At 43.7% G+C, this 27,692-nt stretch overlaps 1 protein-coding gene across 1 annotated transcript in view; it reads left to right on the top strand.

The window, feature by feature from the left end:
- LOC135555119 (leucine-rich repeat-containing protein 52-like) overlaps positions 1 to 23,754 on the top strand; it is a 24,635-nt gene extending 881 nt beyond the window's left edge. Inside the window, exons 1-2 of the mRNA XM_064987479.1 lie at positions 1 to 446; positions 23,129 to 23,754. The exon at positions 1 to 446 is cut by the window's left edge and continues 881 nt beyond it. Coding sequence (XP_064843551.1) covers positions 1 to 446; positions 23,129 to 23,457 — 775 coding nt within the window. The 3' untranslated portion in view covers positions 23,458 to 23,754. The remainder of the gene's footprint in view (positions 447 to 23,128) is intronic.
- Positions 23,755 to 27,692: the final 3,938 nt, after the last annotated feature.

The raw sequence follows: 27,692 nt of genomic DNA, 5'->3' as shown, positions 1-27,692 counted from the left end.
CATCTCCAACAACCATATCGGAGAACTTCCAGCATTGCAACTCAACTACCTGTCTGATCTGGTCTACCTGGATGTCAGCAACAACACCCTGATGGAGATCTCAGAGTCCACCTTCGGGAATCTCCGAAAGCTGGCCTATCTTGACCTGTCCTTCAATACACTAACCCAGCTTGAGGACCGGACTTTTGGACCATTGTCAAGCCTCGTGATGCTACGGCTAACAGACAATCTGGGGCTAAATGAGATCCACCCGGACGCGTTCTCAGAAAATATTGCTCTGCAGGTGCTGGATGTGAGCAGGAACAACCTGACGACGCTGAACATCAGCTCTCTGATCGCCCTGCCCTCCCTGCGCTCCCTGGGGCTCAGCGGGAACCCCTGGAGATGTGACTGTGAGACGGAGGACCTCTGCCTCTGGGTCCAGATAGAAGGATTCAAGTTCCAAGGTGAGAATGGGGATGGAGCAGTTGGGGGGCTCTGTGTGTGTGTGTGTGTCTGTGGACCACTGTCCATGGGAACAGAAAGCAGGATTCAAGTTGTTCTTTTTGTTTGTTTGTTTGTTTGTTTGTTTATAGCGTATGGGTGACCTGTGCCCGTGTCTTGCTCATGTGTTTCTATAAATCTCACTTTGTCACTGTCTTTAATTCAGCACCAATAATGATTGACAGATGGTCAGAGGAAGTGCAGTCCCAATACTCAGGTGGTGTAGTTATTAGGCCTGTAGCTTAGACTGTTGGCCAGCACCATGTCTTTTGTTATTGTACAATTCTGGCGAGTAAACAGGCAGTTGTCCTCTGCTGGGAAGGCCACCCAGCGACACTCCAAGGTCTTATCACTGCTTATCGTCACATCAATTCATTTAGCTAATTTGATGGTGGGCGCTCAGTCAATAGTCCCTGATGGACGACTCACTCCGCTCTCTGCTCCCTGCACGGCACGTCATCTCTGTTATTACAACACACACACACACGCACACACACCCACACACACACACATTGAATAATGTCACAGTAACACAGGGGCCACGGTAATGGATTGGCCTCAAAGTCACAATGATCAGAGGACTTCAACACCCCCTTTGCTTTATCCCTCCCTCCCTCCCTCCCTCCCTCCCTCCCTCCCTCCCTCCCTCCCTCCCTCCCTCCCTCCCTCCCTCCCTCCCTCCCTCCCTCCCTCCCTCCCTCCCTCCCTCCCTCCCTCCCTCCCTCCCTCCCTCCCTCCCTCCCTCTACCTCTCCCCTCTCATATCTTCCTCCTTTCTCCCTCCTTCTCTCTCTCTCCCTCTCCTCTCTCCCTCTCTCACGTCTCACGCCCTTTCCCCTCTAACCTCTCCTCCCCAGTCCCTCCCCCTCTCCCTCTCCCTCTCTCTAACCTCCACCTGTCCTTCACATCGCACCAATAACTCTCCCAAAACTCATTCTTTGTCTAATGACTTTTCACACTATCTACGCCAGGAGCAGGACAGAGAGGAGCTTACAACGACATCATCACTTCTGCTGTCAGTCAGTTAGCCTACTCTCAAAATAGGAGCCTACTGTTTTAGATGTACTAAAGAGAGTAGAACATATATAACAGTCCTACTCACTAGAGGCTAGTAGTCTAATTACTGACACTCAGATCAGTGGAGCATCCCACCATGCATCTACAATGTGAAACTACCACAATAGCCTTCATGAAGAGGGTGCCTATTGGCGCAGGTGGAAAGTCGGGGTTTCAGGTTCAAGCCTGGCTGTACATCTGAGAGGCCAGGGAAGAGGTACAGTGTTGACTATGTCCACAGTCAGTGTCAGCAGACCTCTCTATCTGTATCAGTGCTATTGGTCCTCTCCTCTCCACACTTCTCCTTTCTTGTTGTTCTTCTTCCAATGATTGTCCACATTTGTCCAGCTGTACCTGATCTCTCTCTCTCTCTCTCTCTCTCTCTCTCTCTCTCTCTCTCTCTCTCTCTCTTTCAGTGCCGGTATCAGTGTTTGTCTCAGGGCCATATGCTGTGATGGTCTTTAAACAGGCCAGACCCTCACACTGCATACAGTTTTGTAAGAGTAGCTTGTGTGTGTGTGTGTGTGCATGTGTATATGTGTACGTGTGTGTGTGTGTCTGTGTGTGTGTGATGCAATCCACTCTAGCGTGTGTGAGTCAGTGTGTGAGGGGTCTCCGCTGATGAGACCGTGAGGAGGAGAACCTTTGGGAGATGGGGATGAGAGGAGAGGGGGAGGAAGAGAACATAGAGGAAGAGCTGGAGGGGAAAGCAGTGAGCTGGCTGTTGAGCCTCAACCCTTATTTGACCCTTCACTCTCCATGCACCTGCATCAGGTCCTGGTTACAGGGAGTCACTGGTACTTTGAACTAGACCAGACACCATGGCAGAGAGAGAGGGGATGAGACTTTATTTTTGTACAGTCATTTTGTAATGAATCATTTCTCCCTTCTTCTTCTTCTCTCCCTCCTGTAGTATGGGATGACATTGGTGTCTATTGATATGGCAGCCATATCATGTACAGTAACCAGAGTGACAGTCAGGAGAGAGGGAATTGGGTCAGGAGAAGAGGGAGAGAGAAGGAGAGGGTGGGTGTGCGTGTCCGTGTGTGTGTGTGTGTGTGTGTGTGTGTTTGATAGGGGTCGGTGTACGTGACTGTGTGCCTCGTTGTTTAAGAGGTCTCATGTTATGACTGTAATGGTGGCGGTAGCTCTTATTCTGAGTGTGTGTGTGTTTGTGTGTGTGTGTGTGTGTGCGTGCGTGCGTGTTTGTTCCACCTGGGCTCCCCATGCTCTAACATGATTACTCAGAGCCCATTTAGAGTGTGGCTATGGTCCCTTACATATCATGCTGTAGTGAGAGGAGGGACCATAGCCACATGAAGTAGGGGTGCTGAGGGTGCTGGTAAATAATAATAAGAATAATATAAAAGGCCTTTATTACTCCTGCATTATTACATATAGTCGGAAATGACTTTTTGATATCAGAGAGGCGGTAACTCACCAGCTTTTTGACCAGAAATACAACTTTCCTAAATTGGATCCTTTGTTCGTTCCTCTCAAGATGATTGAACTTATCCCAGAGGCTGCTCCAAGACGCCGGCTGGAGGAGAAGAGGTATTTGGAGTGGAGTCAGACTCAGGAGGAGTGCAAACCATCCACCGCTTCCGAGTATATTACTTGCTTATGTTCAGTCCCTGGAAAATAAAGTAGACAAGCTCAGGGCGAGGATCTCCGTCCAGAGAGACATCAGGGACTGTAACATGCTCTGTTTGTGGAATCATGGCTCTCTCCGGATATACTGTCCCCGTCCATACAGCCAGTGGGGTTCTCAGTACATTGCATAGATAGGAATAAAGAACTCTCCGGGAAGAAGAAAGGCAGAGGTGTATGTTTCATGCTTAACTACTCATGGTGTGATTGTGGTAAAGTACAGGAACTCAAATCCGTTTGTTCACCCAACCTAAAATATCTCACAATCAAACACAGATTGCATTACCCTCAAAGATAATTTTCGTCGGTCATCATCAGAGCCGTGTATATTCCCCCTCAAGCAGATACCACGACGGCTCTCAAGGACCCACACTGGACTTTGTGCAAAGTGGAAACCACATATCTTGTGGCCGCATTTATTGTAGCTGAGGACTTTAATAAAGCAAATCTGAGGAAAACGCTTAAACATTTCTATCAACACATTGCCTGCAATACTCGCACTTCAAAAACTCTCAACCATTGTTACTCTCGCTTCCGGGATGGCTACGAGGCCCTAAACCCACTGCAATTTGCATACCGCCCCAATAGATCCATGGATGATGCAATCGCCATCACACTGCACACTGCCCTATCCCATCTGGCCAAGAGGAATACCTATGTAAGAATGCTGTTCATTGACTAAAGCTCAGCCTTCAACACCATCGTACCCTCCAAGCTCATCATTAAGCTCTGGGCCCTGGGTCTGAACCCCGCCCTGTACAACTATGTCCTAGACTTCCTGATGGGCTTCTCCAGGTGATGAATGTAGGTAACAACACCTCGACTACGCTGATTCTCAACACAGGGGCCCCACAATGGTGGGTGCTCAGCCCCCTCCTGTACTCCCTTTGCACCCACGACTATGTGGCCTTGCACAACTCCAACTCAATCAACAACAGTCTGAGTACCAACAACGATTAGACAGCCTACAGGGAGGAGGTGAAGGCCCCGGAGGAATGGAGCTGATCGTGGAATTCAGGAGATAGCAGAGGGAGCATGCCCCCCTCCACATCAACGGGGCCGCAGTGTACACATCACTGACAGTCTGAAATGGTCCACCCACACAGACAGTGTGGTGAAGAAGGTGCAACAGCGCCTCTTCAACCTCGGGAGGCTGAAGAAATTTGCCTTGGCCCCTAGAAACTGCTTTTGTTATAAAATAATATATATATTTTTTAGTGTTGCACCATTATTCTTATGTAATATAACCAATTTCAGTAGCACATTAGAGTGATGGACTGTGCCATACAAACTGCCTCCATAATGCATTAGTCCAGTCAGACAGACTCGAATCAGACAGGTGTCTTTTACACCATGATATAAAAGTGCCTTCGGAAAGTATTCAGACACCTTGACTTTTTCCACATTTTGTTACGTTACAACCTTATTGTAAAATGGATTTAAAATACTAATAATCTCAGCAATCTACACACAATAACCCATAACCGTTTTTTTTTAAAGTTTTGCAAAAATATTAAGAATAAACAACAAAAATACATTACTTACAGAAATATTCAGACCCTCTGCTATGAGACTTGAAATTGAGCTCAGGTGCATCCTGTTTTCATTGATCATACTTGAGCTGTTTCTTCAACTTCCTTGCATTCCACCTGTGGTAAATTCAATTCATTGGACATGATTTGGAAAGGCACTCACCTGGTCATTCTGTTCTTCTTAGTTTCTGTAAGATTGCTAAATTGCATTGTTTCAAGTTGCCCTTTTCATTTTTGTAGTCGAAGAGTGGACATGACCTTGGTATGATTCGTCTTTCTCTTTCCTTTACTATCTGTGGTGATAACCATGAGTACCGGACTCATTCGAAGGGCATGTGAAACACCCCACACATACTTGGTTTCTACAAAATGCCTGTGAGAACAAAGAGCGAGTTGAATTGGTTTTCCCATGCATGTTCAGATAAATATTTTTTTTATAGTGAGATTTGACTGCCTTATGAGTAGTAGGGCTGACCACAATTAGTCGACTGGACAATTTTTTGGTCGTTAGGCTGTTGGTCGAGCAAGATTGTTTTAGTCGAGCAGTAACACATATATACAATATATATACAGTCTTCGAAAAGTATTCAGACCCCTTGAATTTTTCCACATTTTGTTAGGTTACAGCCTTATTCTAAAATGTATTAAATTGTTTTTACATATATAACCAGTAGTACATTTACCGTTAATTCCTATAATTTCTAAACTACAATGCTTCTTACTCATTTATTTTACTGCATTCAATATTATTATTGCAGTCTTCCCGTTTTCATTGTCGGGGTGGACACATTGTTTGCCGAGTGCACAACCTTAGCTACACTTGTGAGAAACAACTTTTGGTTAATTTAATTCCATTTACAAATTCTGACAATATAGTCATTGTCTTTTGTTTGGAGCGCTCCTATCAATGCTGAGTAAGAAGTAGGCCTATAGGCTACCATGCCTGTGTGTAAATGTAGGCAGAAATGTGCCCATTTGGGGAGCTGAATGTATTTCTGATTGGCTTAAATGCACCACTAATAATGACCCGTGGAGTTTGTCATGCAAACTAAGTCTGTTTTTACATCCATTGAGAATTACAACAGTTTCTTTTTAACATGCCATACAAATAAAGGAATTTGAATGAAATATATGAAGAGTGTCTTGATCCTCCTTTCTATTTGAGTTCCTCAATGCATTTAAAAAAACCTTTCCAGCTCTCTCCCTTTTGATAACCACTCAGCGTGAAAGGGAAAAATGTAATGTTCTGATACAGTGGAAATGTCATAAAATAGGCTTATCAGTGATTGACTTAGATGGAAATAGGTTTCCGGTACTCATTTTGGATGCTGGTACTGTGTCTATTTAGGTGCAGGAGCTCCACAATACTTTTAAACTAATATTCTAGAAGAGGAACAGGAGCTCAAGCAGTAGAAGTGTTGACGGCCCGGTACTCAGCTCTGGCAAGCTCCTGCCCCTAGAAACTGCTTTTGTTATAAAATAATATATATATTTTTTAGTGTTGCACCATTATTCTTATGTAATATAACCAATTTCAGTAGCACATTAGAGTGATGGACTGTGCCATACAAACTGCCTCCATAATGCATTAGTCCAGTCAGACAGACTCGAATCAGACAGGTGTCTTTTACACCATGATATAAAAGTGCCTTCGGAAAGTATTCAGACACCTCGACTTTTTCCACATTTTGTTACATTACAACCTTATTGTAAAATGGATTTAAAATAATAATAATCCCAGCAATCTACACACAATAACCCATAACCGTTTTTTTTTTTAAAGTTTTGCAAAAATATTAAGAATAAACAACAAAAATACATTACTTACAGAAATATTCAGACCCTCTGCTATGAGCACTGCTTCTTATCCCTTGTTCAAATAGCCTACAGCTGTGACTGTCCCGAGCTCACTGGCGCGGGAAAATCTGAGGGCCCAGAATATTTTATTCAATGTTTCAAGTTCGCCAGCACAAGCTTCGGGCCCAAAGTAACTAGTTGATACAATGTTTCAAGTTCGTTGCAGACAGGCCATGTGTAGCCAATGTGATTTATAGGATAATTATTTTTATCTAGATATTTTCTACCTGCAGGATGGAATATTTTTATTTGTTGGCTTTCTAGGCTATTTTTACATAGTTGGCAATGGCAATATAAGTTAGATGTGTATCATTTTAATTTGGATTTGGATAGAACTAACCATGTGACAATAATTTTGAGATACAAATACATTAAATTAAATTGAACTGTTTCATGAAAATATGCATATGAAAAACACAACTGTCACGCAGATCAAATCAAATCAAATCAAAGTTTGTTTGTCACGTGCGCCAAATACAACAGGTGTAGACCTTACAGTGAAATGCTTACTTACAGGCTCTAACCAACAGTGCAATTTCTTTTTTTTAAAGATATTAGGTGAACAATAGGTAAGTAAAGAAATAAAAACAACAGATAAAAGATCGGTAGAAATTGAAGAGAAATTGTCATTCCACATGAGAAATGTTGCCGAGTCCTCGTGTAACCTTTTTACAGGCAACTTCCGGAGAGTAATAGCAGAATCTGCCAAAGACGTCCTGGAGCTGCGTGGTTGGTATTGGGGGCCTGGATGTTGGGGTTGTTGGGTGGAGTTGGGGCTGGAGGGTCAAGGGTGAGGGTGAGGGAGAGCCGTGTTGGGGCTGGAGGGTCAAGGGTGAGGGTGAGGGAGAGCCGTGTTGGGGCTGGAGGGTCAAGGGTGAGGGTGAGGGAGAGCCGTGTTGGGGCTGGAGGGTCAAGGGTGAGGGTGAGGGAGAGCTGTGTTGGGGCTGGAGGGTCAAGGGTGAGGGTGAGGGAGAGCCGGGAGAGTCAAGGGTGAGGGTGAGGGAGAGCCGTGTTGGGGCTGGAGGGTCAAGGGTGAGGGTGAGGGAGAGCTGTGTTGGGGCTGGAGGGTGTTGGGGCTGGGGCTGGAGGGTCAAGGGTGAGGGTGAGGGAGAGCTGTGTTGGGGCTGGAGGGTGTTGGGGCTGTGTTGGGGCTGGAGGGTCAAGGGTGAGCTGTGTTGGGGCTGGAGGGTCAAGGGTGAGAGCCGTGTTGGGGCTGGAGGGAGTCCAGTTCCCCCTGGAGTCAAGGGTGAGGGTGAGGGAGAGCTGTGTTGGGGCTGGAGGGTCATGGGTGAGGGTGAGGGAGAGCCGTGTTGGGGCTGGAGGGAGTCCAGTTCCCCAGCTCCCCAGACCAGCTCACAGACCTACAGGCACTGAACCAAAATAGAAGGGTGAGCACTGGGCAATAGTTAAATATTCATAAACAAAGAGAGACTGGGACGAGGGGGGTGTACATGTGACAAAGATAGAGATAAATAAATAAAGAGAGCATAAGAGAGAGACAGAGAGAGAGAAACAAAGAGAGAGAGAAAAAAAGAGTGAGAAAGTTTGTGAAAGAGAGAGAGAGAAAGAGAGGTTGTATGAAAAATAAGGACAGGAGTTGTCTGTGGCCCAGATATATCCCTTAAACTCCTAAATCCATTCATTATGATCCGCAGTCAATGACTCCCAGAACAACTATTATACTGTAACGATGTGCGCTGAGAGTCGGGAAGCAAGTTCAGGGAGTGAGTGTTTTATTAAATAAATGAAACCTAATACAAAACAAGAAACACGAACAGCGCACAGACAGGAAACAGAAACAATGATGCCTGTGGAAGGAACCAAAGGGAGTGACATATATAGGGCAGGTAATCAAGGAAGTGATGGAGTCCAGATGACTGATGAGCTGCAAGTGCGTGTAACAACAGTGATGGGTGTGCGCCATAACGAGCAGCCTGGTGACCGAGAGGCCGGACACATGACATATACATTATTAACCAGATGGAACAATCTAAAGATTCCCTGTGTACTGTTAAATATGTACGCTCTGTGTATTGACGACTATGGCATTGTTGTGTGCATTTGCTCTAAGTTCTGAAGCAGGGAAGGGTGGGAGGGTAGCAGTGTAACTTAAGTGTGTAAGGGGGGGGGGGGCTGGTCCAACTCAAAGTGTCATAAAAAAAGGTGCCCTCCTCCACATATTTAAAAATATTTTCACATGACCCTTCCATTGAACTGAAAATAATTTGAACACCCTCCCACTGGATAGAGTGAACTCAAAATAATGGTAATGACCCCAAATAACAATAACTGTAGTGATCCTGTGTTTATAAACATGGATATCTACATTGCTTTTGTGGCACTCTGTCGTAGACTTTCTCTATCTCCATCAATTTCATTCAAATTGCATCCACAATAGATTGATATATATAAAATGTATATACACTATATACATCAATATATATACAGTGCCTTGCGAAAGTATTCGGCCCCCTTGAACTTTGCGACCTTTTGCCACATTTCAGGCTTCAAACATAAAGATATAAAACTGTATTTTTTTGTGAAGAATCAACAACAAGTGGGACACAATCATGAAGTGGAACGACATTTATTGGATATTTCAAACTTTTTTAACAAATCAAAAACTGAAATATTCAGCCCCTTTACTTTCAGTGCAGCAAACTCTCTCCAGAAGTTCAGTGAGGATCTCTGAATGATCCAATCTTGACCTAAATGACTAATGATGATAAATACAATCCACCTGTGTGTAATCAAGTCTCCGTATAAATGCACCTGCACTGTGATAGTCTCAGAGGTCCGTTAAAAGCGCAGAGAGCATCATGAAGAACAAGGAACACACCAGGCAGGTCCGAGATACTGTTGTGAAGAAGTTTAAAGCCGGATTTGGATACAAAAAGATTTCCCAAGCTTTAAACATCCCAAGGAGCACTGTGCAAGCGATAATATTGAAATGGAAGGAGTATCAGACCACTGCAAATCTACCAAGACCTGGCCGTCCCTCTAAACTTTCAGCTCATACAAGGAGAAGACTGATCAGAGATGCAGCCAAGAGGCCCATGATCACTCTGGATGAACTGCAGAGATCTACAGCTGAGGTGGGAGACTCTATCCATAGGACAACAATCAGTCGTATATTGCACAAATCTGGCCTTTATGGAAGAGTGGCAAGAAGAAAGCCATTTCTTAAAGATATCCATAAACAGTGTTGTTTAAAGTTTGCCACAAGCCACCTGGGAGACACACCAAACATGTGGAAGAAGGTGCTCTGGTCAGATGAAACAAAAATTGAACTTTTTGGCAACAATGCAAAACGTTATGTTTGGCGTAAAAGCAACACAGCCCATCACCCTGAACACACCATACCCACTGTCAAACATGGTGGTGGCAGCATCATGGTTTGGGCCTGCTTTTCTTCTGCAGGGACAGGGAAGATGGTTAAAATTGATGGGAAGATGGATGGAGCCACATACAGGACCATTCTGGAAGAAAACCTGATGGAGTCTGCAAAAGACCTCTGAGACTGGGACGGAGATTTGTCTTCCAACAAGACAATGATCCAAAACATAAAGCAAAATCTACAATGGAATGGTTCAAAAATAAACATATCATGGCGTTAGAATGGCCAAGTCAAAGTCCAGACCTGAATCCAGTCGAGAATCTGTTGAAAGAACTGAAAACTGCTGTTCACAAATGCTCTCCATCCAACCTCACTGAGCTCAAGCTGTTTTGCAAGGAGGAATGGGAAAAAATTTCAGTCTCTCGATGTGCAAAACTGATAGAGACATACCCCAAGCGACTTACAGCAAAAGGTGGCGCTACAAAGTATTAACCTAAGGGGGCTGAATCATTTTGCACGCCCAATTTTTCAGTTTTTGATTTGTTAAAAAAGTTTGAAATATCCAATAAATGTCGTTCCACTTCATGATTGTGTCCCACTTGTTGTTGATTCTTCACAAAAAATACAGTTTTATATCTTTATGTTTGAAGCCTGAAATGTGGCAAAAGGTCGCAAAGTTCAAGGGGGCCGAATACTTTCGCAAGGCACTGTATATACACACAGTGCATTCAGAAAGGATTCAGACCCCTTGACTTTTTCCACATTTTCTTATGTTACAGCCTTACTCTAAAATGTATTCAATCGTTTTTTCCCCATAATGACAAAGCAAAAACAAGTTTTTAGACATTTTTGAAATTTGATAAAAATAAGACAATGAAATATGACGCTTACATACTGTACATATTCTGACACTTTACTCAGTACTTTGTTGAAGCAGCCTTTGACAGCGATTACAGCCTTGAGACTTCTTGGGTATGACACTACAAGCTTGGCAAACCTGTATTTGGGGAGTTTATTCCATTCTTCTCTGCAGATCCTGTCAAGCTCTGTCAGGTTAGTTGGGGAGCATTACTGCACAGCTATTTTCAGGTCTCTCCAGAGATGTTAGATCGGGTTCAAGTCCGGGCTCTGGCTGCGCCACTCAAGGACTTTCAGAGACTTGTCCAAAAGCCACTCCTGCTTTGTCTTGGCTGTGTGCTTAGGGACATTGTCCTGTTGGAAGGTGAACTTCACCCCAGTGTGAGGTCCTGAGCGCTCTGGAGCAGGTTTTCATTAAGGATCTCTCTGTACTTTGCTCCTTTCATCTTTCCCCCAATGCTAACTAGTCTCCCAGTCCCTGCAGCTGAAAAACATCCCCACAGCATGATGGTGCCACTACCATGCTTCACCATAGGGATGGTTTCCACCAGACATGACGCTTGGCATTCAGGCCAAATAGTTCCCTCTTGGTTTCATTAGACCAGAGAATCTTGTTTCTCATGGTCTGAGAGTCTTTAGGTGCCTTTTGGCAAACTCCAAGTGGGCTGTTATGTGCCTTTTACTGAGGAGTGGCTTCTGTCTCACCACTACCATAAAGGCCTTATCGGTGGAGTGCTGCAGAAATGTTTGTCCTTCTGGAAGGTTCTCCCATCTCCACAGAGGAACTTTGGAGCTCTTTCAGAGTGGCCACCTCCCTAACCAAGGCCCTTCTCCCCCGATTGCTCAGTTTGGCCGAGCTGTCAGCTCTAGGAAGAATCTTGGTCAGCTCCAAGGAAGAATCAAACTTCTTCCATTTAAGAATGATGGAGGCCACTGTGTTCTTGGGGACCTTCAAAGCTGCATAATTTTTTGGTACCCTTCTCCAGATCTGTGCCTCGACACAATCCTGTCTCAGGGCTCTACAGGCAATTCCTTTGACCTCATGGCTTGATTTTTGCTCTGACATGCACTGTCAACTGTCGGACCCTATATAGACAGGTGTGTGCCTTGACAAATCATGCCCAATAATCGAATTTACCACAGGTGAACTCTAATCAAGTTGTAGATATATAGAAGGTATATATCTACAACTGCGTATATACATACGCATATATGTATATATATATATACACTCCCAGTCAAAAGTTTTAGAAAACTTACTCATTCAAGGGTTTTTATTCATGTTTACTATATTCTACATTGTAGAATAATAGTGAAGACATCACAGCTATGAAATAACACACATAACACTGGGATGCTGGCCTTCAGTAACGGATGATATCTGCATGTGTATTTCCCACCATAAAGCATGGAGGAGGAGGTGTTATGTTGTGGGGGTGCTTTGCTGGTGACACTGTCTGGGATTTATTTAGAATTCACAGCACACTTAACCTGCATGTCTACCACAGCATTTTGCAGCGATACGCCATCCCATCTGGTTTGGGCATGGTGGGACTATCATTTGTTTTTCAACAGGACAATGACCCAACACACCTCTAGGCTGTGTAAGGGCTATTTTACCAAGAAGGAGAGTGATGGAGTGCTGCATCAGATGACCTGGCCTCCACAATCCACAGACCTCATAGTTTGGGATGAATCGGACCGCATAGTGAAGGAAAAGCCAAGTGCTGAGCATATGTGGGAACTCCTTCAAGACTGTTGGAAAAGCATTCCAGGTGATGCTGGTTGAGAGAATGCCAATAGTGTACAAAGCTGTCATCAAGGCAAAGGGTGGCTACTTTGAAGAATCTCAAATCTCAAATATATTTTGTATTGTTTAACAATTTTTTGTTTACCACATGATTCCATATGTGTTATTTCATAGTTTTGATGTCTTCACTATTATTCTACAATATAGAAAATAGTACAAATAAAGAAAAACCCTTGAATGATAGGTGTGTCCAAACTTGTGACTGGTACTGAGTATATCTGTATATATACATGGACTCTACAAGGCATGGACTCTACAAGGTGTCGAAAGCATTCCAATGCTTCCCACAGTTGTGTCAAGTTTGTCCTTTCGGTGGTGGACCATTCTTGATATAGACTGGAAACTGTTGAGCGTGAAAAACTCAGCAGTATTGCAGTTCTTGACACAAACTGGTGCACCTAGCACCTACTACCATACCCCGTTCAAAGGCATTTAAATCTGTTGTCTTGCCCATTCACCCTATGAATGGCACACATACACAATTTATGTCTCAATTGTCTTAAGGTTTAAAAATATTTATTTTACCTGTCTCTTAATGTTTTGTATACGCAGTGTATATACAGTGGGGAGAAGAAGTATTTGATACATTGCCGATTTTGCGGGTTTTCCTACTTACAAAGCATGTAGAGGTCTGTAATTTTATAATAGGTACACTTCAACTGTGAGAGACAGAATCTAAAACAAAAATCCAGAAAATCACATTGTATGATTTTTAAGTAATTAATTTTCATTTTAGTGTGTGTGTACATAGATATCCTAGCCTACCTCTTTCAGGTAATAATTTCAGGTAATAAATTCATTGCAGTCATTAGCCTTATATTTAGCTAATGAATGATGGGCTATATATAAGCTTCTAATTGTTAGCCTCTGTCTCTTGCACAATACGCACCTGCGCTCTGCTGACCTCTCACCTTTACAAAATGTTCCTTAGCTCTTGGAGTCCCAGGAAAAGCAAGACATTTTTACTGTAGCCTGGAATACAATGTTGTACTTACTTGAAAACAATAATTCAATTACTCATTGCATTGTGGTGTTGGAGGTTAGTCTAGGTAGGATAACTGTATTGTCCCTAAACAAGATCAACAGGGGAGATATTTGATCTGTGTGTCATCATGTCATCACTGTCCTTTCATGCGCAATGATTCACCTGGCCTCTCCGCTGCCTATCAGCTATTCCTATCTGTTCTTGTCGATTCATATTAAAGCTTGATGCAGCTTTTGTTTTTATGTATGGTATGATTGCTAGTTAGCCTATTGCAGATTTGGACAAACGGTCCACCTACCACTATTGTCACAATGAAGGGTGGATTGAGGGCAGGATAGACTGATAGACTGGTAGACTATCCTGACCTGTGGTATAGTAAAAGTTAGCGCATGGAAAAGCGTAGTGCATAAGGGAAGTACCAAAACACCTTGAAATAGGGGAGGCGCATGCAAGCAGATGAGGAAATTTGGCATGGATGGAAGACATTATATAGTAGAACCTGAAAAAGAGAGAATGTTAACCAGGGGGAAAAACACAGTACCCTCTCCTGTGCCCAATAAAAAAAACACACAACTATTCCATAAAAGTTTGGCAACCCTCCCCTATTTTGGCAGCCAGGTTACCTGTAATACAAGTCAGTATTCGACGTCCATCCATGTCTGAGGACGTTGGGAGATGACATGGAAACCGGCCATCTGCCTCTAATTCCAAAATACATTTATTTTTGAGAGTTTGGTTTTAAGCCTATCCCTTACCTTAACCATTTCAGTTAATGCCTAACCTTAAGATTTCAGAGATAATTCCTAAACTTAACCTTAACCTTTCAAATGTGGAGCTATGTCCACACTTAACCTTAAGCACTTCGAAATGTAACATTTGCAACAACTTCAAAATGTGATGTTTGAGAAACATGAATGAACGTTTAATTCTGACGTGAGACTTTGAGAGCTAGTTTTATTTTGGACCAACCCTCCCCCCAGTAAATTGTGATCTGTCCCGAAGACAGAGGCATGGGTGTGAGCGAAATGAGACAACAAGTGAAATGAGAGTAAGATAGACAGAACGAATGTGAGTGAGAATCGGGGGACAGAGAAAGACAAATACATAGGAAAACAGAGAGAAAGAGGCAGGGAGAGAGAGAATGAGATTAACAATAAGACAGAAAACCGTTCTGGAGAAAGAGAGATGAGAGTGAAAATGAGACGGAGAAAGTGATTAAGACAAATTGAGAGAACGAACAAGGGAGTGAGAGAAAGAGCTGTTGCTATCTGACCTTCACTCTCTCCTCATCCTTTGCCGGACGAAGGCGGGACTACCGAGAAAGGATTGAGGGAGGGATGAGGCTGTGATGATGGTGATCTAATACCATATTGGAGAGGAGAGAGTGTGAAGCTGTGTGCGTGCGTGCATGCGTGCGTGCGTGTGTGTGTGTTAGTGAGTGCGTGTGTGTGTGTGTGAAGGAAATAGTCGATGAGATGAAAAAAGGTCAACAATTCTTAGTCAACCTCTCTCTCTCTTTCTCTCTCTCTCTCTCCCTCTGTACAGCTAAAGAGAAATGCAGATATTTTTTACCAAACAAAACCAGTTCTTGAAATATAATGAAAAAAAGAGGCTGGTACTCACTTAAATCAGATTTTAATATTTTACAGCCAGTGCTTATTTGTTTGGAGGGCAAAAGCCCCCTTTCTCAGAATTAGCAGTCAAGAGCATAACCACATCAGTGGATCTCTCACACACATGCAGTAGCACACACACACACACACAGACACAGACACACACAGACACACAGTCCCAGCAGTGGTGTGCGTAGCAAAGTGTTCTATTTTCATGTTTTTTCCATTCAGATTCACTGTTTAACAGTCACATTTAATAGTCACATTGTAGGGGTTGCAGGTGTGATTTCAGGGTACAGTGAAAATCTTAGGCTCTGAGCTCCAACATGCAGGATTAAGTGACATAAAACAATGAAAATGGTAATAAAAAACAACAACAATCGAAATTGCACTATATACATAATAAAAACTGAAGCAAAGATGAGTAAAATCCATGTCCATGTCCGTTGAGGGGATGGGGGGAGGCATAGGGGGAGCAGTAGGCAGACTAAATGACCATCGAGGCGGTGTAGGGTCCAAGTGAAGTAAAACAATAGAAATAATTATAAAAAAGGTAATGACATACATATTAACAACTTCAACAGTGATGAATGCCATTGGGGTGGGGTCAGAGGTCCCTGATGATCTTCTTGGCCTTCCTGCGACACCTGATGTTGTAGGTGTCCTGGAGGGCAGGTCGTGTGCACCCAATGGTGCGTTCAGCTGCACGAATCACCTTCTGAAGTGCCTTGCAGTCCTCTCGATGGTGCTCCTGTAGAACACTGTGAGGACCCTCGGGACAGGCTGAGTCGTTGTCGTGCCTTCGTCACCACGGTGCACGTGTGGTTTGACCAATTCAGCTTCTCTGTGATGTGTACGCAGAGGAATTTTAAGTGATTAATCGTCTCCACTGCGGCCCCGTTGATGAGGATGGGGGCGTGTCCAGCCTGGTTGCTCCTGAAGTCCACAATCAGCTCCTTTGTTTTGCTGACGTTGAGGGAAAGGTTGTTTACCTGGCACCAGTCCGTCAGAGTGCCTCCTCCTCTCTGTAGACCATCTCGTCGTTGGTAGTCAGACCTACTGCTGTCGTGTTGTCAACGAACTTGATGATGGAGTTGGAACTGTGAGAGGCCATGCTGTCATGGATATGCAGGAAATACTGGAGGGGACTGAGGAAGCACCCTTTTGGGGCCCCCGTGTTGATGTCATGCCGTGTTAATGTCATGATGTTGGGGCCCCTGTGTTGATGTTTAGCAAACTCATGCCGTTTACATTTGTTGGATAGCATGAAAATATGGCCATGCACACCAGTGGTGGGTTTGGCATCGAAGTTAGAATCCATGAGCAGAAAATAACCCCATACCTACTGTAAAATATGGTGGTGGTTCTTTGATGTTGTCATGCTATTTCAGTTCCACTGGTCCTTGGGCCCTTGCTAAGGTCAATGTCATCATGCACTTTACCCAGTACCAGGACATTTTAGCCAAAAACATGGTTGCCTCTGACATGAGGCTGAAACTTGTCTGCAAGTGGATCTTCCAGCAAGACAATAATCTCAAACACAGATCAAAATCCATACAGAAATGGTTAATTGGCCACAAAATCAACATTGTGCTCCGCCATCTGTCTCGAGACTTCAAACCCATGGTTTGATTTGAAGAGGGCAGTCCACAAGCGTAGACAAAGGATATGAAGGATCTGGAAGGATTCTGCATGGAGGAATGTGTAACGGCATTCAGAGGTGGAAGAAGGAGAGGACCAAAGCGCAGTGTGGTTAGTGTTCATCTTTTTAATAAGAAACTGAACACTTCAAAAATACAAAACAACAAAGTGACAACCGAAACAGTTCTATCTGGTGCAGACACACAAAGACTGAAAATAACCACCCACAAAACACAAAGGAAAACAGGCTACCTAAATATGGTTCTCAATCAGGGACAATGATAGACAGCTGCCTCTGATTGAGAACCATATCAGGCCAAACACAGAAATAGAAAATAAAGAAAAACTAACATAGACTGCCCACCCCAACTCACACCCTGACCATACTAAATACAGACAAAACAAAGGAATAAAGGTCAGAACGTGACAGATGATCTAAGATCCTTCCCTATGTGTTATTAACAAAAAGGCTCAGTGCCGTTATCCTCGAAAGCCAGTTGAGGTATTGAAAGAAATTGAAAAGAGGTGTGTCAATAATTCTGACCTCTACCTTTTTGAGAAAAAAAAGATTACTTGTTAAACAAAATCTCATTTTCTGAGCAATTGTATTAGTATAAATAATATAATTACCTTTTTTTTAGCGTACAATATACTGTATCTCAGTGTGTTAACTATTTATTTTATACAGTCAATTTTGCTCATCTTTATCAAGGGTGTCAATAATTTCGGACCCCAGTGTATCTCTATCTGGTGAAGGGAAATGAGGAGGCTTTACCTGCCTCACACACACACACACACACACACACACACACACACACACACACACACACACACACACACACACACACACACACACACACACACACACACACACGCACACATATGCACAAGCACATAGTACAGCTACTCACATACTACAGGAGGTTGGTGGCACCTTAATTGGGGAGGACGGGCTTGTGGTAATGGTTGGAGCGGAGTAGGTGGAATGTCATCAAATACATCAAACACATTGATTCATGCTATCCAATTGGCTCCATTCCAGCCATTATTAAGAGCCGTCCTCCCCGCAACCTCCACTGTCACACACACATCCACACATTATTCCAAGCTATTTGTTCTGCATCTATGAGGTTGGGAGGAAAGATTAAAATGATAAAAGACACAAGTAGCCACCTCATCATCTGTAGGATTACCATATGTACACTAACATGGTACACACACACACACCCACATGCACTGTCATAATTAGTGTGTTATAAATAGCTCTAGTTACAATTAATGGGTGGCTAGGAGTCTGCCCTCCATGTTAATACTTCACAACCAATACCAGCTCTCTCTGTGTGTGTGTGTGTGTGTGTGTGTGTGTGTGTGTGTGTGTGTGTGTGTGTGTGTGTGTGTGTGTGTGTGTGTGTGTGTGTGTGTGTGTGTGTGTGTGTGTGTGTGTGTGTGCGTGCGTACTTGCGTGCGTGGTACTTGAGTACGCTATGAAGTGGTGGGACTCACTCTATTATCTGACTTCATTGCTGCTTTATCTGAGTCAAGAGATGAAAGAGGAGGAAGGGAGAGAGAGGGAAGGGAGAGAGAGAGCGAAGGGAAAAAGAGAGAGCAAAGGGAGAGAGAGACAGAAGGGAGAGGGGGGGAAGGGAGAGGGAAGGAAGAGAGAGCAATGGGTGAGAGAGAGAGAGATATTTGGTTATGTTTTAGGAATGTAATTTCTCCAGCACTCCAGCGAAATGGAAATAGTCTTGTATTTAGGTCTGCTGTGTGTGATATTGAGTCTGGATAGAAGCCCCTCCCAGTCTCACGTCAGAATTTGACATTCATCCATGTTTTGAATTTTGAAGTTTCCAAGTGTTTAAGGTTAAGTTTAGGCATTAACCCCACATTTTTAGGGATAGGTTTAAAAGAAAAATATTATGGATGTCGAATACTGACTTGTATCATGGGTGACCTGGCTGAGCAGTCTCAGTGCTCAGTGAGTGTGGGTTCAGTTGGTCTGGTCCTCAGTTGCTTCTCTCCTCACACTCCTGCGACTTGCACTGCTCACTCTGTCAAGGTCACACACATAGTAATCGAAGGAGAGTGTGTGTAACCATCTAAAACTGCTAAAACTGAGTTGTGTGCATGCATGGGTGCTTGTGTGTGTGTGATCCTGAGTCATAGGTGCCTCAGTGTAGACTCAGCAGTATTGACATTACTCTACTCTGCAGCATACACACTTATTTAGCTTTTAGAATACTGTACAGTAGGCTACTATCTCAGATGTCCCAGGTTCAATACCTGGCATCAGAGTTGCTCACTTTAATTGTCTTTTAACACAGGTAACAGAGGTCCTGTTTCCTGTTTTAGTGCCGGTACTGAGGCATTTGAATATTTGAGGTTCCCATTCTCCATAGCAGTCAGCACTAACCCACTTCAACCATTGATGATCAGTCACACGTCCAATGTTGATTGACTTTGAGAGAGCAAATGACCCTTTCTAATTTACCATTGGACCATGATGTGCTCGTTGGGACTTTGACTGTAGTCTCAAGTTTAAGCTTGGGGTCAGACTTCAGGTTAGGGGTCAGAGGTTAGGGATCAAGGTCATCTGAGAGCCCTAGAAGTGGTATGTGGTTATCAATCTTCGAGCAAGCTGAATGTGAGTTCCAAATGCTTTTAAATGGAACTCTTGTTTTCCTATTATAGTGAGGAGCATTGAGCCTGAAGTAGCAGTATGGGACTTCAATTTGTATCTTTATTCAGGCTCATGCTGTACAGTATAACGTTATGCAGAGTGAGAGTGTGTGTGGCCTGCTGCCTGGTGTGTGGGTGCGTATGCATGTATCACTGGTTGTGGACAATAACCTTGTTTGCTGTGTTTTGAAGATGAATTATTGCTCCTGAATTCAAACAATGTAACATCATTACCACTTTAACACAAACACACTGTCTGTTGCACTGAACAGATGAACCACCGTCAGATGGAGGTCAGCAGCAAGGTAACAACCCAGAGGAATAGAAAATAAAGATCAGTGCTGCTCTTGTTTCTTCTAGTATTTACTGACCTGCTCCCTGGACACACAAACAAATACACACGCTCAGGCGCACATAAGCACACACACACATAAACACACACACACACACACACACACACACATGCAGACAAACGCATAGGCTTACACACACAATTGTATAGATTAAGAATGTAGATTTGGTGTACAATTTAGTCTACACTCTTAGAAAAAAAGGTGCTATCTATATTAGTAACTCAAAGTCATACACTCTTAGAAAAAATGGTTCCAAAAATGGTTCTTCCGCTGTCCCCATAGGATAACCCTTTGAAGAACCCTTTTTGGTTCCAAGTATATACCTTTTGGTTCCAGGTAGAACCCTTTTAAGATCCATGAAGAACCCTTTACACAGATGATTATATTTGGAACCCGAAAGAGTTCTACCTGGAACCAAAAATGGTTATCCTATGGGGACAGCCAAATAACCCTTTTGGAACCCTTTTTTCTAAGAGTGTATGACTGTGAGTTACTAATAAACACTGCTGCTAATGCAAATGTTTTCTACATCAAAACTATGAAATAGCACATATGGAATCATGTAGTAGAACCCTCTGTGGAAAGGGTTCTACATGGAACCCAAATGGTTCTACTTGGAACCAAAATAGTTCTACCTGGAACTAACAAGGGTTCTTCAAAGGGTTCACCTATAGGGACAGCCAAATAACCCTTTTAGGTTGTAGATAGCAACGTTTTTTCTAAGGGTGTGGAATTACAAATATAATTAAATAGGATATCTCTGTATCTGATTACATTGTTTTTTATGTAATGGTGGTGAACTCCGCAGTTAGTCTCTCCTGCGGTATTTGTCTCTCCTGCGGTATTTGTCTCTCCTGCGGTATTTGTCTCCTGCGGTATTTGTCTCTCCTGCGGTATTTGACTCTCCTGCGGTATTTGTCTCTCCTGCGGTATTTGTCTCTCCTGCGGTATTTGTCTCTCCTGCGGTATTTGTCTCTCCTGCGTTATTTGTCTCTCCTGCGGTATTTGACTCTCCTGCGATATTTGTCTCTCCTGCGGTATTTGTCTCTCCTGCGGTATTTGTCTCTCCTGCGGTATTTGTCTCTCCTGCGGTATTTGTCTCTCCTGCGGTATTTGTCTCTCCTGCGTTATTTGTCTCTCCTGCGGTATTTGACTCTCCTGCGGTATTTGTCTCTCCTGCGGTATTTGTCTCTCCTGCGGTATTTCCCTTCTTCTCTGGAGCACTCCCATACTATCCCAACATCTGAACCCTCTCTCTCCATCATTCCCCCTCTCCTTCAGACCTCTGGTATTATTTGAAGATGAGTGCAGTTTAATTAAATCAAAAATCAAATCAAATGTTATTTGTCACATGCACATGTTTAGATGTTTAGATGTTATTGCGGGTGTTAACAGTATGAAACATCAGTACCCTGTTCACAGCCAGACACAAACATGCGCACACACACACACACCCCTTTATTTGTCTAGGAAAGAGAAACGAGGCCTCTTGAAAAGTTCTCTATCTTATGTTTTGGAAAGGACAACTGAGTGCAATTAAGCATGATAAATGGATGATGGAGGGAGGAGAGATGGAGGGAGGAGTGGGGGATTGAGCGAGAGAAAGAGAGAGCGAGAGAGAGATGAAATGAAATCATATGTGAAGAAAGAACTCCCCTTGTTTCTTTCTTTCTCTCTATGTTGTGAGACAGAAGTGACCCAGATCAGTCTGTATGGGTCTCCGCACTCCTCACACATCATTGGCTGTAACGGATTGACTGACAGAGACAGTGGAGTAGCATAATAAAAAATCCCCATAAAAATCCAAATGTTTAAGCTAGAGATATTTTTTTTTTATTGGATGTGCCAATGTCGCACTTCCACATCTGCGATGAAAGGTGACAGAACTAGAATGGTGTTTATCAGACCATGAGACATCCCGGAAATCGGTCTTCTCGCAAAATTGTCTGTAGCCTCCGAAAGATTGACTATTATGACTATTGTGGAAAGGTGAGACTGTCACAAACACGTAGATGTTGTTGTTTTGCTGAAGGTTCCTTGGTACCAGTTGAAAAAATGCATGGAAGTACAGTATATATGGAGACTGTTTAGTGACAAAAATAAGGGGTTAAATACATGTAAAAATTAAATAAATGTTTCCTCATATCTCTTCAGAACAAACTTCCTTTAGATTATTTTGGGGGGGGGGACTATCTGTTGTTCCATGTAGTGAATCTGTTATTCAATGCGTTTGTATGGGCTAATAGCAGTGAGACCAAATCAAATGTTTCATCAAAATAATTTGTGTATATATATGCTTATCTATATCAAATAGCAAAATTGTCCTTGGTATGACCTTAAAACAATTCCATATAGCTTAGTAGAATTGGACCCAAATTGAAAGGAAATCACAAAAACCATCAGAGTTGGACACTTGTGTGGTATATCAACCAACCAGGCATGTTACAAAAACGTTGGGATATGTACACAAGGTTCTCTAAACTATAACATGCAGTATAACATCGAGCCTAATTGGGGTCAACGGCATTTTGTAAGATTGCTGGCATGGCCCCCAGGGACCAGATCTGTGGTGTCTCCATATCGAAATCTTTTCATGTTGCATATATTTATCTCTAATACATTTGTTGAATCATCTTTTTTAAAGCCTTCAAAACTGTAACATTGTATTGCCAACAATGGTGTTTTTGTAATCACAAAGTGAATGATTGAGTCAAAGTTTGCAGCAAAACACTATCTCTCCTTGGAGATGCCTTGTGTGTGTTTCTATGAAGGCTATTTAAATGCTCATCCCAGTGTGTGTGTGTGTGTGTGTGTGTGTGTGTGTGTGTGTGTGTGTGTGTTTTTTGTGTGTGTCTGTGTGTGTCTGTCTGTGTGTGTGTTAAGCATTCTAATGAGTCTGTGCCTAGACATGTCCCAGATCTGCATTACCCTGAGGAAATCTATCGTGTTTTTACGGATCATTTATCACCAAGGTTATCACAGCTTTTTATGTATGTGTGGGTGTGTGTGTGTGTGTATGTGTGTGTGAGCTGCATTGTGGTAATTTCTCTCCCTTGAATTATTTTCCCCCTCACCCCCGCTCTCTCTCTTCTACGTCACCTTCATTCTTTCTTTCCTTCACCTTTCCCTCTCCTCCATTCTTCCCTCCTCTCAACTCTTTCTCTCTTTCTCTCCCCATCCCTGTCTCCTACTACCTTAATGCTCTTATCTTGCTCCCCCATCGCTCCATTTCTTTACCCCCCCCCCTTACCATGTCTGTTTTCTTTCCCTTTCTCCAGATGAGGGTCAGACAGTGTGCCAGGGGCCTCCGGAAGTGTCTGGGCAGCGGCTGGCTGAGGTGGGCATGCAGCTGAGGGCAGACTGCCACCAGGGCCTGGGTTACTGGGACTATCTGTTCTTTATCGCTATTGGCTTTGTCATCTTCAGTGCTGGCACTGTGTCGGCATGGGTGATGGGTGTCCTCATGGTGCTGTACGAGAGATACAACAAGAGGAAGGGGGAAGACATGGACAGTGATGACGAGGAGGAGAGACATATGGGCGGAGGGATGATGGGGGGAGGGCATCAGGGGAACGGGGATCTGAATAAAGCTGGCATGCAGGTGTGAGTGCGGGATGTGAGCAGCTGGAAGATAATAAAATAAAAAAAGGCAGAAGAGAAATCAGAGAGGATACATTACAAGGAGCAATGGAGTGATGGAAGGACACTGAAGAAAAGAAGGAGGAAAGAAGAGGGATGGAGAGATGAGAATAAAGGACACTGGGACCTTGGACTCTGTAGAGTGACAGTCCTGTTCTGACTGGGTGTCTCTAAGTGGAAGAGAACAGGACAGACATTATACCCTGTGTGTGTGTGTGTGTGTGTGTGTGTGTGTGTGTGTGTGTGTGTGTGTGTGTGTGTGTGTGTGTGTGTGTGTGTGTGTGTGTGTGTGTGTGTGTGTGTGTGTGTGTGTGTGTGTGTGTGTGTGTGTGTGTGTGTGTGTGTGTGTGTGTGTGTGTGTGAGTAAGTGTGTGTAAGTGTGTCTGTGTGAGTGCGAGAGAGCAACAAGGGGGGATAAGCCTTCCACTTCAGGTCTACAGAGTGACTTCTGAACTATTAAGAGCAATAAGCCCCCCACTGTTACACACACACACACTCACACTCACACACACACTGCTAGTTTCTCTGGTGATGCAATAATAAGAGTGAGTTACCGTCCATTCAATGTTATGCGCTTGTTTGAGAAAAGCACTATGAATTCAAATAATTATTATGGGGAAGGACACACAGATAAACACATAGTATTTAGGTCTACAATAGGTTAGGTTCATATTCTAGTCCAGCCAGGGGTGAAAGTAGAAAGTAGAACTTAATGAGCCTCCTATTTTTTAAATGTTTTGGGCCTAATCATAGAATTACATATAGAACCCCTATTAATTCAATAGGACCTCTGTGGGCCTACTCGTAAAGATTTGTCATTTAGCTTTTAAAATGTATCACCTTTTATTGTGGCATAAATACAACCAGTCATGATGTTTTCATCTGATTGTCAAACAGTCACTTCAAAGGGCTCCGCGCACGTCCATCCACTCACAGCATATTTCCATCCTCAAAACAGTGGTGAATGGAAAGAGAGATCCATTACACAAAACAACAAGAAGTGTAATGACATTTGACGACTGTCATTAGGTGGAATTTATGCGTCCACTTTCAGTGTTCTCGTCGATCAACATCGCATTTTGGAGCGTAGGCTACACCACCCGTTTTCAAGTGCATTCGCTCATTTTTATGCCTCTGATATACGGTATTGATAAATAATGGTGTAGTAGCCGACAGTTTTCATGACATTTTGTTTGAAGTATTGTGACAGGCTTATGCTTTACCGGTACGGCGTACCTACACCAATTATTTTGCCTTGATGTCGTACCGGACCGCACCACCTTACTTTCACCCCTGAGTCCAGCCTAGTTATAGCTACTGTAACTGGGGCAGAACCATCAGTCTGCATCTCTCTCACCAGGGGGAACAAGTGATTCATAGGTCTAGACTAACCCTGACCCTCCACTCTCTGCCTTCTGTCCACCTCAAACAATTAGTACAGAGCGCACACACGAGAGTAGTGTTTGTGTGTTTGTTAGCCAGATTATTTCTAGCTGACTAAACTCAACTCCATGGTGAAGGAAGTTCCTGATCAACTCCACCAACGGAGTTGAGCAGAGACCAGGCTTTGTTGAATACAGGAATTCAGCTTGTACCTACAGTATGTTTGTCCTCTGTAGTTGCATGCCTTTCCATGTTTGCTGTTAATCAAATACAACCACCGCCTCTTTGCTCCTTGCTGTTGCTCTAAGATGGGCAAACTGAGTACATGCCAATTGAATCTCAACAAGGAAACAGTCGGTGGTTGTTTTTGATTAACGATTTATTAAAAAGTATGGATCTCAGCAAACACAAAAAGGCACGCATCTACAGAGGACAAACATAGGTACAAGGTAAGCGTTCCATATTTGTTATTTTTTGAAGTATTGACCTTGGGCAAATCGATGTAGTCAGAGCTGAATTCCACAAAGCCTGGTCTCAACAGAAACTTCCTCCACCATGGAGTTGAGTTTAGTCAGATGGGTTATTTCCAGTGAAGTTGATGAGAGCATCAGTGTGTGGGTCTATATGTGGGCGTGGAGCATTATGAGGATATCAGCATTATTTTTTATAGTGGGGGGGGTTAATTTGTAATCACACTCCATGTCCCTGCCTACTGAGATGCATCCACACCGACACGCACGCACACACACACACGCACGCACGCACGCACGCACGCACGCACACACACACACACACACACACACACACACACACACACACACACACACACACACACACACACACACACACACACACACACAGACTCCTCTCAAGGGCACGGCTAAATTCAGACCCTTAGGTCTAGGAACATTAGCACCCCTCCTTCCATCTGTTTTTCCATCTCTGTCTCCATCCCTCTACATTCAGGAGACGAGTCCTAAGCTGTCACTACATGCACACACGCAAGCACAAGAAACAAGCAGGCACTCAAGCAAGTAGACACGCACACATTCATGCACACACACAGACACACACATACACACACACACACACACACACAGAGACACAGATACACAGCTAAACTGTCAGATCTTTAGCTGGTCATTATCAGATGGTGTACTTAGGAGCAGCCAAACCGTCTCGACAGACCCACAGCCTCAAGACAGATGAAACTGCTGTTAAGATGTCTGTCCCATGTACTATATGACCTTACTTCAAACACACATATACCACAAACAAACACACACGCTGCAGCCATCTCATCTGTTGAATGATGAGATGGCCCGTAGGACATATCTGCTGTTCAGTCTGGATACAAGGGGGTGTTGGGTGTTCTGTTGTGATGCAGAGAGGGCCAGGAGGGGTACGTGTTAACCCGTAAGATGACAGAGCAGGGTATAAATATGACCACTGAAAGAGAAACAGGATCAGGGGGATTCAGGTTGTGTAAGGGGTGTAAGACGTGGATGGGGTGTTTAAGGGGTGAAGGGCCCAACTGCTGGGATGTAAACAGAACAGGGGGTCCTGAAAGGGCATGTAGAGTGTGTGTGTGGGTAGGTGTGTTTACAGATAGAAGGCTGGGGTGTGTATATATGTGTGTCTGTGTGAGGGTTCTCTCTCTGTTACGGAACTGTTGTTGGCAAGCGAGTCACCGTCGCCAAGGGCAATGTTCTAGAATCTTGCTGATGTCCGCAACTGACCAATAAGAGCAGGGAGGGTGCACCCCGTAGTTTCTGGAACCCCCTGTCATCTCCCAAGAAATCTGTGTGTGTGTGTGTGTGTGTGTGTGTGTGTGTGTGTGTGTGTGTGTGTGTGTGTGTGTGTGTGTGTGTGTGTGTGTGTGTACGTGTGTGTGTGTACGTGTGTACGTGTGTGTGTGTACGTGTGTACGTGTGTACGTGTGTATGTGTGTGTACGTGTGTGCGTGTTGTAACCTCAGCCGAGGTCCTGTGAGTGTATCATTGTGCATGGCTCATGCTAATGGTTGACTCAGGGATGCGGGGGTTGGTATTTTAAACAGCCTTCAACATTCATGCATTCATTGTTGCGGAACGTCATGATCTTGCTGTAAGTCGGCCATCAGATGAAGGCTGCATCTCAATAGTCTACAGGGGCTTCCTCTCCTCATCTCATCTCCTTCAAATGCATTAGTGTTTCCCTATAAGGCAATGTTTCCCAAACTTGGTCCTGGGGACCAGAAGGGTGCACGTTTTGTTTTTTTGCCATAGCGCTACACAGCTGATGCAAATAATCATCTCATCATTTAGTTTTCATTATTTGAATCAGCTGTGTAGTGCTAGGGAAGGGGGAAAAAAAGTGCACCCCTTGGGGTCCCCAGGGCCGAGTTTGGGAAACACTGCTATAGGGCTTGAAATGAAGGAGAGGAGACAAGACAATCTGTACTGTAAACGTTTGAAATGCACCCAAGGAGAGCAGTCATAGAAACAGATTACTGATTTTATAGTCCCTAAAGTTTCCAAACCCAGAAGCACCTTATAGTCATGAACCAGTGTACTGGCTCAGGGCTGTGTGTGTGTGCGTGTGTGCGTGTGTGTGTTGTGCTGAGACGTCCTGTATGTGCTAAACTTCAGAGCTAACTCCAACTGTGAGGACAGCATCAGATCGCAGCAGAGCCAGTCTTATAGCAACAAGCTCTCACAGCCTCACATCATAATTAGACGTTCATCCATGTTTCTCAAAAGTGACGTCTTTAAGGTTAAGTTTAGACATTAACTCTTTCAATGTTCTATATCTGGATTTGAACTTGCAACCTTTAGAACC

The sequence above is a fragment of the Oncorhynchus masou genome, chromosome 15, assembly GCF_036934945.1.
Source record: "Oncorhynchus masou masou isolate Uvic2021 chromosome 15, UVic_Omas_1.1, whole genome shotgun sequence".
NCBI lineage: Eukaryota > Metazoa > Chordata > Actinopteri > Salmoniformes > Salmonidae > Oncorhynchus > Oncorhynchus masou.
Note: the sequence above shows the minus strand (reverse complement) of the source record. Positions and strands in the feature narration are given on the sequence as shown.